The sequence below is a fragment of the Hemicordylus capensis genome, chromosome 1 (assembly GCF_027244095.1).
Source record: "Hemicordylus capensis ecotype Gifberg chromosome 1, rHemCap1.1.pri, whole genome shotgun sequence".
Taxonomy (NCBI): domain Eukaryota; kingdom Metazoa; phylum Chordata; class Lepidosauria; order Squamata; family Cordylidae; genus Hemicordylus; species Hemicordylus capensis.
In genome coordinates this window covers 43796712-43809257 of record NC_069657.1, presented here as the reverse complement: position 1 = coordinate 43809257, position 12546 = coordinate 43796712, and the positions used below count along the sequence as shown (strand labels likewise).

Sequence of the window (12546 nt, the reverse complement as noted above, 5' to 3'; positions counted from 1 at the left end):
CCACTGAAATATCAGACAGACAACTCATGATACAGGGTCAAAAACTGGTTGAGTCTGAAGAAGAACTAATGAGCTAAAGAAACAGAGTAACAAAAACAGCTCAAAGTGTATGACTTGTAACTTTGCAATTTAGCCATCACTGCCAAAGCACAAAACCCTGGGGGTGAGGACATACAGCATCAAAGGAGGTTATCAGTAGCTGTTTAGGAAAAAGTATTTACTTTGCATTGGGATACTGCTGACATACGGTCCTGTTCGAAGCAGATTTTAGTGGACGATTTTTTAAAAAATCTGTTTTAAAGTGTCCACAATTATTTCAATGTGCTAAAGTGATTGCAGCTATTCAAAGCATATTTTACAATATTTCCAGTAATAAATAAGGCATCTGTTCTGTACATCCTTGATCAGGAGTAAATCCCATACATTTCAAGCCAAGAGCTCTTAAAAAACTGTGACATTACATCTTCATATGTACTGAAGTGACTACTGTGGACATCACAGTGTAAGTATGTGTAATCCTAACATTCGCTTCTTTCCACAAAAGAAAAACACAAAAACAATGATGCTGCTTACCTCTAATTATCAAAGTAGACCCTATATAGGCACACATGTTGATATGCTGCTGTATGAGAACCCTGTCAAAGTACTGAAAAGTATGGGAAACCAAAGTATGGGAAACTCGGTCAAAGAGATCTTGGGGTCATGGTGGACAGCTCATTGAAAGTGTCGACGCAATGTGCAGCAGCTGTGAAAAAAGCTAATTCCATGCTAGGAATCATTAGAAGGGGGACTGAAAATAAAAATGCTAATATTATAATGCCCTTATACAAATCTATGGTGCGGCCACATCTGGAGTACTGCGTACAGCTTTGGTCACCATATCTTAAGAAGGATATTGTAGAACTGGAAAAGGTGCAGAAGAGGGCAACCAAAATGATCAGGGGTCTGGAGCACCTTCCTTATGAGGCCAGGCTACAGCATCTGGGGCACTTTACCTTGGAAAAGAGGCGACTAAGGGGAGCCATGATCAAGGAGTATAAAATTATGCATGGAGTGGAGAGGGTGGACAGAGAGAAATTTTTCTCCCTCTCTCACAACACTAGAACCAGGAGTCACCCATGAAACTGAATATTGAGAAATTTAGGACCAACAAGCGGAAATTTTTTACACAGCACATAATTAATGTATGGAATTCCTTGCCATGGGATGTGGTGATGGCCACCAGCTTGGATGGCTTTAAAAGGGGCTTAGACAAATACATGGAAGACAGGTCTATCAATGGCTACTAGTCTGGTGTCTGTGGGCCATCTCCAGCCTCAGAGGCCTGATGCTTCTCAATACCAGTTGCAGGGGAGCAACAACAGGAGGGCATACACATACCTCTTCCCTGTGGGCTACCCAGGGGCATCTGGTGGGCCACTGTGTGAAACAGGATGCTGGACTGGATGGGCCTTGTGCCTGATCCAGCAGGGCTGTTCTTATGTTATGTTCTTATTAACAGGTATCATGGAAACTCCCATCCTCCAACATGATTGCAATCTGAGGTAAGAGTGTGCATGCTTCCAGAGCCACTCATTCACAGCAGTATCAGGGCTTGCTCACAACAGCCACAGGGTACAATGTTACAGAGTTGTGTTAGCCACTGCATCCTGTTCTATCTATATGCACCAGGATTCCCCCACCACCACCAAGCCAAGTTCTGTGAACTCAATCAGGTTACAGCCCTCCACAAGGGAAACTGCTTTGAAAACTGAGGGGACTCAAAAACAGTTTGAGATGGTATGAAGGCCTGTTGTTCAAAGAGGAAAAAGGCAGAAAGCCCTTTTGTCACCAAAACACTCTCAGACCCACCACCATCTTGGATATGAGCAGTGTTCCCTCTAAGGCGTGCACACACAAGTTTTTTGATGTCCGCTCAGTTAATTTTAGATCCCACTCAGGTTTAATCAGGAAGGCCCCATTCTGAATGCACACGTGCACATACTGTCTTGATACTGCTGCTCAGAACAAAATTCATTCCGTGCACAGATGGAAAAAATTAGAGAGAACAATGGATATGAGCTTCCATTTTGGACAAGGGAGACTATCACATAAATAGAAGCTTGCACCTTGAAGTTGCAAGCTGGGAAAGGCAGAAGCCACATCCAGTGCTCAATTCATTCAATTTTAATGAAGGAAAACTGCCAGCAAGGCAAAGAAATGTCCTCAGTCAAAGGGGAGTCTAAACAGACCATCTGACATCTAATTCAATCAGATCTGCTCCTTGCTACTGATTTGGATTGGGATGTTCAGAGCCCTGTCTGCTTTATTTCATTCATTCATTCATTTGATTTCTTTACCACTCTTCCAAAAAATGGCTCAGGGCAGTTTACACAGAGAAATAATAAATAAATAAGATGGCTCCCTGTCCCCAAAGGGCTCACAGTCTAAAAAGAAACATAAGATAGACACTAGCAACAGTCACTGGAGGTACTGTGCTGGGGCTGGATAAGGCCACTCTCCCCCGCTAAATAAAGAGAATCACCATGTTAAAAGGTGCCTCTTTGCACCTTTAGCTAACCTCGCACAAGTTAGCAGGTATTCCTACCAGGTATCACTGGCTCACCCACTCAGTTCTTACAGCCCTCACTTCAGAATATTAATCATACATACTCCCTGCCTTTTGTGATCTTGGAAATTCCCCATTTGGAATCCCCCTTGCCTTTGTTTGATTGTAACTCCTCTGCATGCTTTCAGATGTGGGCTTGCTTATAGACACTGTGCTCAAAAGTGCCCTGGGACTCCCACTTGGATTCTCTCTTTGTGCTCTTCACAGCATCCCAAACTCAGTTTGTGGCACACAGCATGCACAATCCTTCTTGAAGCAGATGCTATTGGATCCCCTTGGAATAAGTGCCAGCCCAGCAATCCTGGACATCAATCCTCCTCCCAGTGAAAGCCTCACTGCAAGTGGAAGCAGGATTTCCAGCCCGAGATACGATCCACCTCTTCACATTTTGAAGTTTATTTCTCTCAGGAGAACAGGAAAGGAATACATTGAGAACTCTCTCTGTCACACATACAGAAAAGAAACTTTTTCTTTCCTGCCAACAGCCTACTTTCCCTGCCTTCACATAACTGCTCTAGCAGTCAGTATTCAATACCTGATTATTGTGTTGCTTTCTTAAAGCATATTTCTTTCGTGTAAAAAGCCCTGTCTACTCCCTGGGGTGCTTTCTAGAGACACTTCATTTTCTAGACCTTATCCAACATTACACATGCTTGCTGATTTTATGTTAGTTAATCTGGACCTGCTCTATTGGATGGATAACTACCTGTTTCCCCTGAAGCTTGCAGAAGGGAAGGGTTCCCCTACCACCCAAATAATTTCCCCATCTTCAAACAGTAATCCCCCCAAAACTGGCATGGAAACTAGGTGCGCATGTGCATAAGAAACAAAGATCCAAGCAAATGTGGTAACACTTTATTGAATGCAGGAAGACACCCACATGTGTGTCTGTGTGTATGGTTTTGTTTTTTAAAGGAAGTTGCCAGTTGTGCCTCAAGTAAGAATCCAGCATCAAAGACCAATCTACACATTAAAAGAGAGGAATGGGACTGTACCACTTCCAAATGCAAGTCGAAGATTACATGGTCCCCCACATTTAAAACCTCTGGCCCACAAAACACTAGCATGTCAGGCAGAAGGGTTTTAGCCTAGCCTTCTAATAGTTTGTAAGGAAAGAAACACACATCTCAATCTGAAGCAATTAAGTCCCCTATACAGCAAATTGTTAACACCTCATTTAAAACTGAAACAGTCATGGACAGATCCCATCACACAAAGGCCTGCTTGGTCTCACTGTGTGCTTTCCAATTTACCGCAAAGAAGGTACAATGTACAACTAATTGCTTTGTGGGTGATATATCTATGAACCAACTGCAGGCAAATCAGGGCATGGGGGGAAAACACAGATGCAGATGGTATAGATCATAGCTCCACAGAAATTATCATGGATTCTTAATTCATTCCATCTGTGTGCATGCATAAATGCCTCAGTGAAGGCCAGCCCTCATTTGCCATGTCATTGTACTTTCATTTATATTCAATTTGTATTGCATTTATCTTCAAATATATTTTCCTGACAGTAAAATGCTGTAAAGCAAGCCAGTGACCATGATCCAATGAGTACTTTAAGCATGTGGAAATGCTCCCACAAATAAAACAGGGTCTTTTGCCACCACCCACTATTCCACATGCAGATCCACATGCAGGCTGCTCCTGAATTCCCTTGAGGCTTGGGAGAAGCTTGCTGAAAGAAAGAGGGCTATTGTAGGGAAAGGCACCTCAGAAACATTACTGTGTTTGGTGGAGCTCACCACATGGCCCTTTGAATTGTAGCCAGTGTTGTTAGGCTCTAGAGTGCATCCGTAACAGCAAGGAACCCGGACAATGAGAGAACTGGTGGGTACAGCCATATTTCTTTTCAATCAAGGTTGTTTGTTTTTGGGGTGCCAGTATGAAGAACTGTAGTATTTCTAAGCCTCCTTCATTTCAAGAGACTTACCTACTAATAACTGAAAGGATCCAACTGACAGATTTATGAATCAATTACTATATGCCCTTTGAAAGGTCCTCTTGACACTTGCTGTCTGGAATTTCAGCATCAACAATCTGAATAGTGAGTCTGTTTCCTCTATAGCCCTAGTCCTCCAATTTAAATGCTTATCTCCACTATTTATAGTGATATTCACTCTTGGTCCATGTGCATTACAAACTAGCCCATCAATAACTTCAGGCAATCTTGCTAGCAAACCAATGCAATTTCGCCTAAGTCAGTTGGTCAACTTTTCTCCCCTCACTGTGACCCTAATATACTATGAGGATTAGTCCTGTCTCATGAAGTATAAATAGTCTTTCAGATCATGAGAAACTTAATACTATTAAAAGATACAAGATAAAAGGTGTTTATAAATTAACCAATGTGAAAAGCAATGGCTAGAATTTACCAGCCATCTGTTATAGGCACTATATGCCCGATTAAGGTGTGCATTGCCCTTAAGGAATTCAAGGGCAATGAAGTTTAAGGCTTTCAAACAAATGAATAGAAAGGGAAACTTTCAAAACTTTGTTAAATGTTTGCAGTGCAGAGATTTTAAAAAATGGGAATTGGTTAGGAAATTGGAAGTGTACCATCAGCTCATGTGCTCCTCCATCCTCACTCATGAATATCCTCCTTCCTTTCATTTTGGGAGTTAACCATGGTGCAAAATTATGTTTGCAGCAGTGTTTTCACTAATCTTGGTTAACTCCAATATTGCTTGCACAGTTAGGAGCAACTTTACACTCTGCGGGTTGGAGGCAATCATCGTTAGTGAAGATATTAGTGCAGACATAATGCTGCACTCTGCTTAGCTTCAAAAAGAAAAAGGAAAGGGAAACCGGCTTACTAAAGGGGAAGAACACGTTCTTGGTTTCCTGACCATGCTTAGAAGATTAGAGTGTAGTGTCTCCTTTTGCCCATGGATTCTCTATTTAACAGAAGAAAGGATCATACTGAATTTACCCTTTTCTTTCTTTTTTGTTGCATATATGAGCGAAAACAGGATTAATATAGCTCATGGAAGAAACTGAGGTTACAGTTCCCATTACTGCACTCACAACAACATAACCAGAAGAATGACCAAAAGAATGACCTCTGCAACAACACATGACAGTCATTACTCCAAATATGAATCACACCACTGTGTAATTTTGGTAAACATATATCTGAACCATCATGCATTTTCAGACTGGGAGAACCCAGATGGTTCCCTTGAAGAATAAATCAAATATTTTAGAAGATGAAAGAGTGACTACTGCTCACATACTTGCACAGAAAATCTGGATAGTATAAGAAAGCCAGATGTCTTTTCTGTATCAATCTCTAACTAAAAATCCTATGAGAGTTTCAGATAAAAACAAAATCTTAACCTACCCCTTAAAAATCTAGGTCTTCATTTAAACTCTTAAAAACAGAGTATTTACCTTTGTTTCTGCCAACCAGCGATGAGGGTCAGTCTGTATTGCAGGTGTAAGTGATATTGCCTAAATCAAATTTTAAAATAAAATGACACGTATTACACTTTTTTTTAAAAAAGGCAGAATGTTTTTCTTTACAAGAATACACAAGACTTGTTTTTTTAAATCTTCATTGGAATGCCTATTTTAAGTCTAAGTGCCTGAACAGAAGACTGTTGTGGCTGACATACAGCACACCACTCTATTTGCCTACCAATGGAGCATTTGCAGATTTGCACAACAAACGAGAATTCCTCAAATGCAGTTGTGTAAACCTGGTCCATTATTTCCAGCTCCTAGCCAGACAAAGTATTGTACTGTATATCAGTCTCTAAGAACATGAAAAAACCCCTCAAATAAATAGGGTAGTTCTAGACATATTTAGAGAGCCAAATGTTCAGCAAATATTTTTGGCACAAAAAAAGAAGCTATCTGGTGGGCCACTGTGGGAAACAGGATGCTGGAGTAGGTAGATCCAGCAAGGCTGCTCTTATGACTTTCATGAGGGTCAAAATGTGTCCTGAACCACCCCCCCCCCACGAAAGCTTACTTTTTCCACACCTGTTCACAAACCTGATCGGTTTCCTTTTTCTTTAAAATAATAATTAACCATGAAATTGAAATTAACAGTAGTCAGTATGGCCATATGATATAACAAAGAACAAATGAAGCCAATTCAGAGTAGACTGCAGAAAACTGAACAGAGCACCACCACAAACACAGACCTTTGCTACTGTTCTTCCTAACTGAGGTAAAGACATGTTAGCTTTTAAATTATTCCAAAATATTTAGGAAACAAAGCTAAAGAATTCCTATAAACAGGATTTTGGGAGTTTTTGTTGAAAAACAAATCGAAAATGTTTGTTGAGAAGCTTCAGAAATTTAAGACATTGTATGAGGAGAGGAGCTGATCTGGGAGGAGAGGATCTTATCTTGTGGTAGTGAGCATGAATTGTCCCCTTTCCTAAGCAGGGTCTGCCCTGGTTTGCAACTGAATGGGAGACTACATGTGTGAGCACTGCAAGATATTCCCCTTAGGCGATGGGGCCATGCTGGGAAGAGCATCTGCGTGCTTGCATGCAGGAGGTTCCAAGTTCCCTCCCTGGCATCTCCAAATAGGGCTGAGCCGCCTGCCTATAACCTTGAAGAAGCCACTGCCAGTCTGCATAGACAATACAGAGCTAGATGGACCAATGGTCTGACTCAGTAGAAGGCAGCTTCCTATGTAATAGGAATAAGAACAGGTACATCATAATAAAGGAACATTTTGTGCCTTTTCCTCCTTATATAAAAGAACAATTAAATATGAAAAAAAATCACATTATATTCTTCATGATTTGCTAAAGCAACAGGCTGTGCTGTATTAAAAACCCAGGGTTAGAAATCCAGACATTGACTTTGTTAAGAACTTGTTACATGAGACGAAAGGGGACCACACACACCAGGAAACAGGCTATGGCTAAAACCTCCAATTTCAAGATATGAATATCGTTTAGAAGGGAAAACAGTAAGTGAGTTAAATGTAGAGTAGCAAACTATATTTTTCTCCCCTGGCCAAGCTGGTGTATTTTATGATCTGGGAGGTTAAGTCATACTGGCCAGGAATAATAAGATGCCATTAGTTACAGGGACACACTAGTAATTTAAAATAACTTCAGCTGATGGAATAAGGCCTAGTTCACACAAACAGCAAATCAGATAGTAAATCTGTTCCTGGACTGTACCAATATATACTGTAGGCAGAGAGATCATATGACTGAATACTCAACTACATAAAAAATGCTAGCTTAGCTTTCTCCTTGATATGCTAGTTTTGTATATGCAGATCACATTTTTCATGGTAAAACATCCAGTTGTGCATTTGCTCACCTGAAGTCTTAACCCCACAACATTTTATCATCTCACCTGAGCCCCATTCCCCTGTCCAGACAGGGGCCTGTTGTAACCATGAGGGAAGGCGCTTCTGTGATTGGCAGGCCTGGGGAGATCCAGGCTGCCGAACATGGAAGTGCTTTCCCCATGATTACAGCAGGCCCATCAGCAGACAAATGCCACTGTAACCATGAACAGCTGGAGAGAGGGGGTGAGTGACAGCTCTGGGGCATGACTTCCTACCTGCTTTGGGAGTTTGTAATCATGGTTTACATGCTCCAAAATCGTGGTTTGGTGGTGGTTTAAATCGTGGTTTGGTGGTGGTGGTGGTGGTATTTTAAATCATGGTTTGGTGGTGGCGGTTGTGCGAATATCTGAATGGGGCCTAGTTCCTAGAAACAGCATTGCTGTTTCTAGGAACTAGACCTAAGAAGGCATCTTCTGACACTGGAGCACAGGAAGCTGGCTTATACCGAGACAGACCATTGTCTACACTAACCGGCAGCAGCTCTCCAAGGTTTCAGGCAGGAGTCCTTCCTGCCCTGCCTGGAGATGCAGGGATTGAACGTGGGACCTTCTGCATGCAAAGCAGATCCTCTACCACTGAGCCATGGTAGAGAACAATGAATGGTTAACACAGATGTGAACAAATGGAAAACGCTGAATAGAAGATTACTAAGTACAGCATTTAACTTTCTACTGCTCAAAATGCTGAGTTTATCAAACAACCATGCATAAAATTCAGTTATACAAGCTCAGTCAATAAACAAGGATAATAACTAAGGCCAACTGAAAACTCAGAATTACTTTAAATTTCTCCACCGAATCTCTTGAGAGAACTTCACAAGCTGTATCAATTTCATTTCCTATCATAGAGAGGATGGATTCCTGTTCAGTTTGAAGACACTGCAGTTGATCATGAAGCTGTAATCTGTTCTCCTCTATCCGCCTTCGGTGATCATCTTCATTATTTATCCTTTTATCCTGAAACAAGGTGGTGGTGCGGGGGGAGTGGGGAGAGACATGATTAAATTGAAACATTCTGTCTTTTCACATTAAAAGCTGCACTTCCAAAACTGAAAGAAACCATAACCCACACATCTATATTTTTTTAGATGTAAAAATTAAAAGAAAACCAGCAGCTTACTTTCCGTGACTAGTACATGAGGATGGGAAATGATGGGCAACACCAAAGACAAAAGTGAAGAAAAAGGAGACAGAAGGTCAACTGGTGGGGGGGGGGAATGGTGCAAAAGAGTGACTGCTGGTATTAGAAAAATACTTAGGGTCCAAACACATTTCAAGTTGTGACTCTTCATCATGGGGGAAAGTACAACAGTTAACAATATTCCTAACAACTTGGAGGTGCCTCTTACAACAACTGACTGTACAAGTAAACATGCTATACAGCAAGATAAGATTGCAACTGATAAGATGTGTCCCAGGTTTAGAATAGCATCATACCTTAACTAAAGGGAGATGAAAGAAAGTACTTTTTGAAGTCTTTTTAATTTGAAGCAAGTTATTCCCTGTAAGCAAACAGCTCAGGGGAGGCTCAAAAACTTCCAGAATCCCCTAAATAAGAGTTAAAATAATAAGTAATAATTGTACATATGATAGACAAACCAAGAATGAAATTAAGCACTTGCCCAGATACCTATAGTGAGTAAATATGGGCTCCAGACAACTAGGTATGGCCCCACTGCAGATGCAGTAGCCAAACTCAGCTGTATTTTCTCTGTCTGGGGAAGCAGTAGCAGGCTATGACAGTAGCTATGGTCTCTGGCTCAATGCAGAAGTCATTCCAAACTGTGATTTGCACTAACCATAATTTAGGACCCACATCATGTTTTGAGTTTCCAGTACACAACAGGAAAACCATGGCTTGGAAGTATGCATCTGCTTTTGTTTTCCATTCTCTCAGCTTTGCAAATTCATTTTCGTCTCTATGGAGAAGGAGCCTCTGGAGGTGGACCAATGGCTGCAATTCTGACTTGTCAACTGAGACATATCAAACCACTGACCATATCAAATTAGGAATTGGGGTTTGTTTCAGTTTTTCATTATTTTCCAATTCTCCAGTTCACTTCCGGTTCAGATACTAATTCTAAGAATTGATTTGGTGACCAGTCCAAATATTTTGAACCAGCTTAGATACATTCATGCAATACAATGGCTGACATCCTGACTGAACTTACTCAAGAAAGTCCATTGAAATTAAATTAGGCATGTGTAGTGACCAGCCAGCCCTCCTCTAAAGAGTTAACCAGAAGTGAACCCTGTCCTGAGTGACAGGCTGGTGAACTCCAGAGCTCAGCCAATCAGTACACCAGGTGGGTGGGACCTAGAGAGCCATGAGGAGGAAAAGAAGGTCACTTTGTTAGAAGAAATGGGCACGGGGTGCAGAGGAAGAGATGTGGCCATGAGGTCTGGCTGCAAGAAAGTCTCTTCGCAAGTACTGGGAAGCCAGGAAGGCAGGAAACATGAATCCAGGTAGCAAATGAGAGTGGATTCATGGTTTGTATTGAAAATCTCATTTGCTACCAGAGAATCTACACTCATAACACCTCAGAAACACCAGAACTCTGTACCCCATGGGTTAGAAACCCATGGGGGTGGCTGGCACCCTCTGTGCACTATACCGCCAATCGCTCTGGGCCATGCCAGCACCCCCCAAGTGGAGTTATGGGACTGCTGAAACCTCTTTCCTTATGGAGAAAAACCTTAAAGACATGAAAACTTCTAAAATCACTTAAAAATCAGCCCTTTGCCCAATCCCTCTGCAATTTGGGTGGTAGCCTCTACCCATTAGGCACTACCACCCCACCCGACTCTTCCGCCCCAGTTCCCATTTTATGCCCCAAATCTGCCTCCAAGACACTAAAACTTCAACAATTCACCAAAAATCAGCCCTTTGTCCAATTCCTCTGCAATTTGGGTGGTAGCCTCCATCCATTAGGCACTACCACCCCACCCCTCTCTTTTGGCCCTTGGACCCATTTTTTAATCCAAATCAATTCAGATTCGGATTAATTCAGATCCGAATCGAATCTGGGGTGATTCGGATGGGTCAGATTCGGACCCAAAAACGAAATGGGGGTGGTTCAATTTGGATCTGAATTGAAACACTGAAAATCCGAATTGCACACCCCTAAATTCTACCCCACGTTTTCCCTGGGAATTCCACTCCCTTGAACCAAGAGAGGTTCACGGTCTGTAATAAAGAGGGGTGGTGGGGGCAGCCATTTTTTAACCTACCAAAAAGTTCAGGAATGTTTTAGGAGAAGCCTTGCTAGAAAGCTCAGCAGAGATGATCCAGCATTTTTCTTCCCCTCACATGAGCTTTAATCCACTACAGCATGCCTATCTTGTTCTTTTAATTTCAATGGGATTTCCTTAAGTACATTTACTCAGGGTGACAGCCAGTTAAAATTATTTTGTCAGAAAATCTTATTTTCACCATTTATTTTTTGATTTTTTTACCAAAATAAATAAATAAGATTAAATAAAAAAATAAAAATACTGTATTTAGAATGAACAGCAGAATGACAGCAGGGAAGAACTACCCTGTACAGTGCCAAGGAAAAATAAGGCATCTGGAAACAGCATATGGGGTGAGCAAGCACCAGAAGGAGTACCGGTTCTAGGTCCCTCCTGCTCTTCTTTTCAAATGGCCCACTAAGAAACATAGTTTCTTTAAATATAGCTGGAGCAGAAAGGAACCCTTACCACCCCTCAAAAGGAGCCTCCTCAGTGTTTGATAACTGAACCAGTTACCACGTAACTGCTTTTAAGGGGTTGGCTCCAGTTCAGCTTAAAGGCAACCCCAGGAATGTTGGTTCACCTTCAGGACCATTTCAATGAAAAAACCTCTCTGAACCAGTTCCTGGCTTCAGGTTTGGTTCAACCCCCTCATTGCAATTCAAACCACAGTTTTCCTTGCCAGTCAAATGTAAACTATGGAGTAATGCCTGAAAGTGAGCTTTTGTCTCTCCTGACACACACAAATGGAGAACCCAAACTGGGGGCAGAACAGCCCCGCCCCCCAACTCCCTTCCCTGCCTTCTGAACATAAAACAGAAAGATGGTAACTGACACCTTAGTGCTGCAATCTAATGCACACATCTAATGACAGGTGTATAGCCAAGCTCCTCCAGTCTTCTGTCAAAAAGTAGTAAAGCAGAAGCAGCCCCCTTGGTTCTGCTCTGTGGAAACACAGCGTTGAGCTGAAGTGCTTGCTTGTTCTCATACTGTCCGTACTGCCTTCTGAAAGCCAGCACACAGGGAATCAAAAAAGCAGGTGTCTGAGCGCTGCATTATGATTCAACAACACAGAGCTAATGACAAGAGTGCTTTGGAGTTGTAAGATTGCAATGGAACTCAAATGCAACCATTGCCACAGCACTTTGCTGCAGAATGGCAGCAACAGGCTTACAGTGGCTGGCTGCTGCTCCCGCAGCTGACTCATTTTCTTCATTTCAGAAGGCAGTGACAGAGCTGCAAGAGAACACTTGCCCTTGCAGGGATATAAGGGCTACAAGTGGGAGCTGTAATCTCACCTCAGTCATTAGGCAAGTCACTTCTCTTAGCCTCAGCCCTCCCATGGTGATGATAAAGCTAAATGCCCTCACAGG

The 12546-nt window shown here is 42.0% G+C and overlaps 1 protein-coding gene across 10 annotated transcripts in view; it reads right to left on the bottom strand.

Annotated features, from left to right (window-relative positions):
* The window catches only part of CEP128 (centrosomal protein 128), a 263923-nt gene that overhangs the window by 158882 nt on the left and 92495 nt on the right, over positions 1–12546 (bottom strand). For all 10 annotated transcript variants that reach the window (XR_008313415.1, XR_008313413.1, XR_008313414.1 and 7 more), the window contains 2 exons: positions 8720–8896; positions 6008–6067 (listed from right to left, as the gene is read on the bottom strand). Coding sequence is in view for 7 of the 10 variants with exons in the window: in XM_053284676.1 (XP_053140651.1) it covers positions 6008–6067; positions 8720–8896 (237 nt within the window). In the remaining 3 variants the exon portion in view is untranslated. The remainder of the gene's footprint in view (positions 1–6007; positions 6068–8719; positions 8897–12546) is intronic.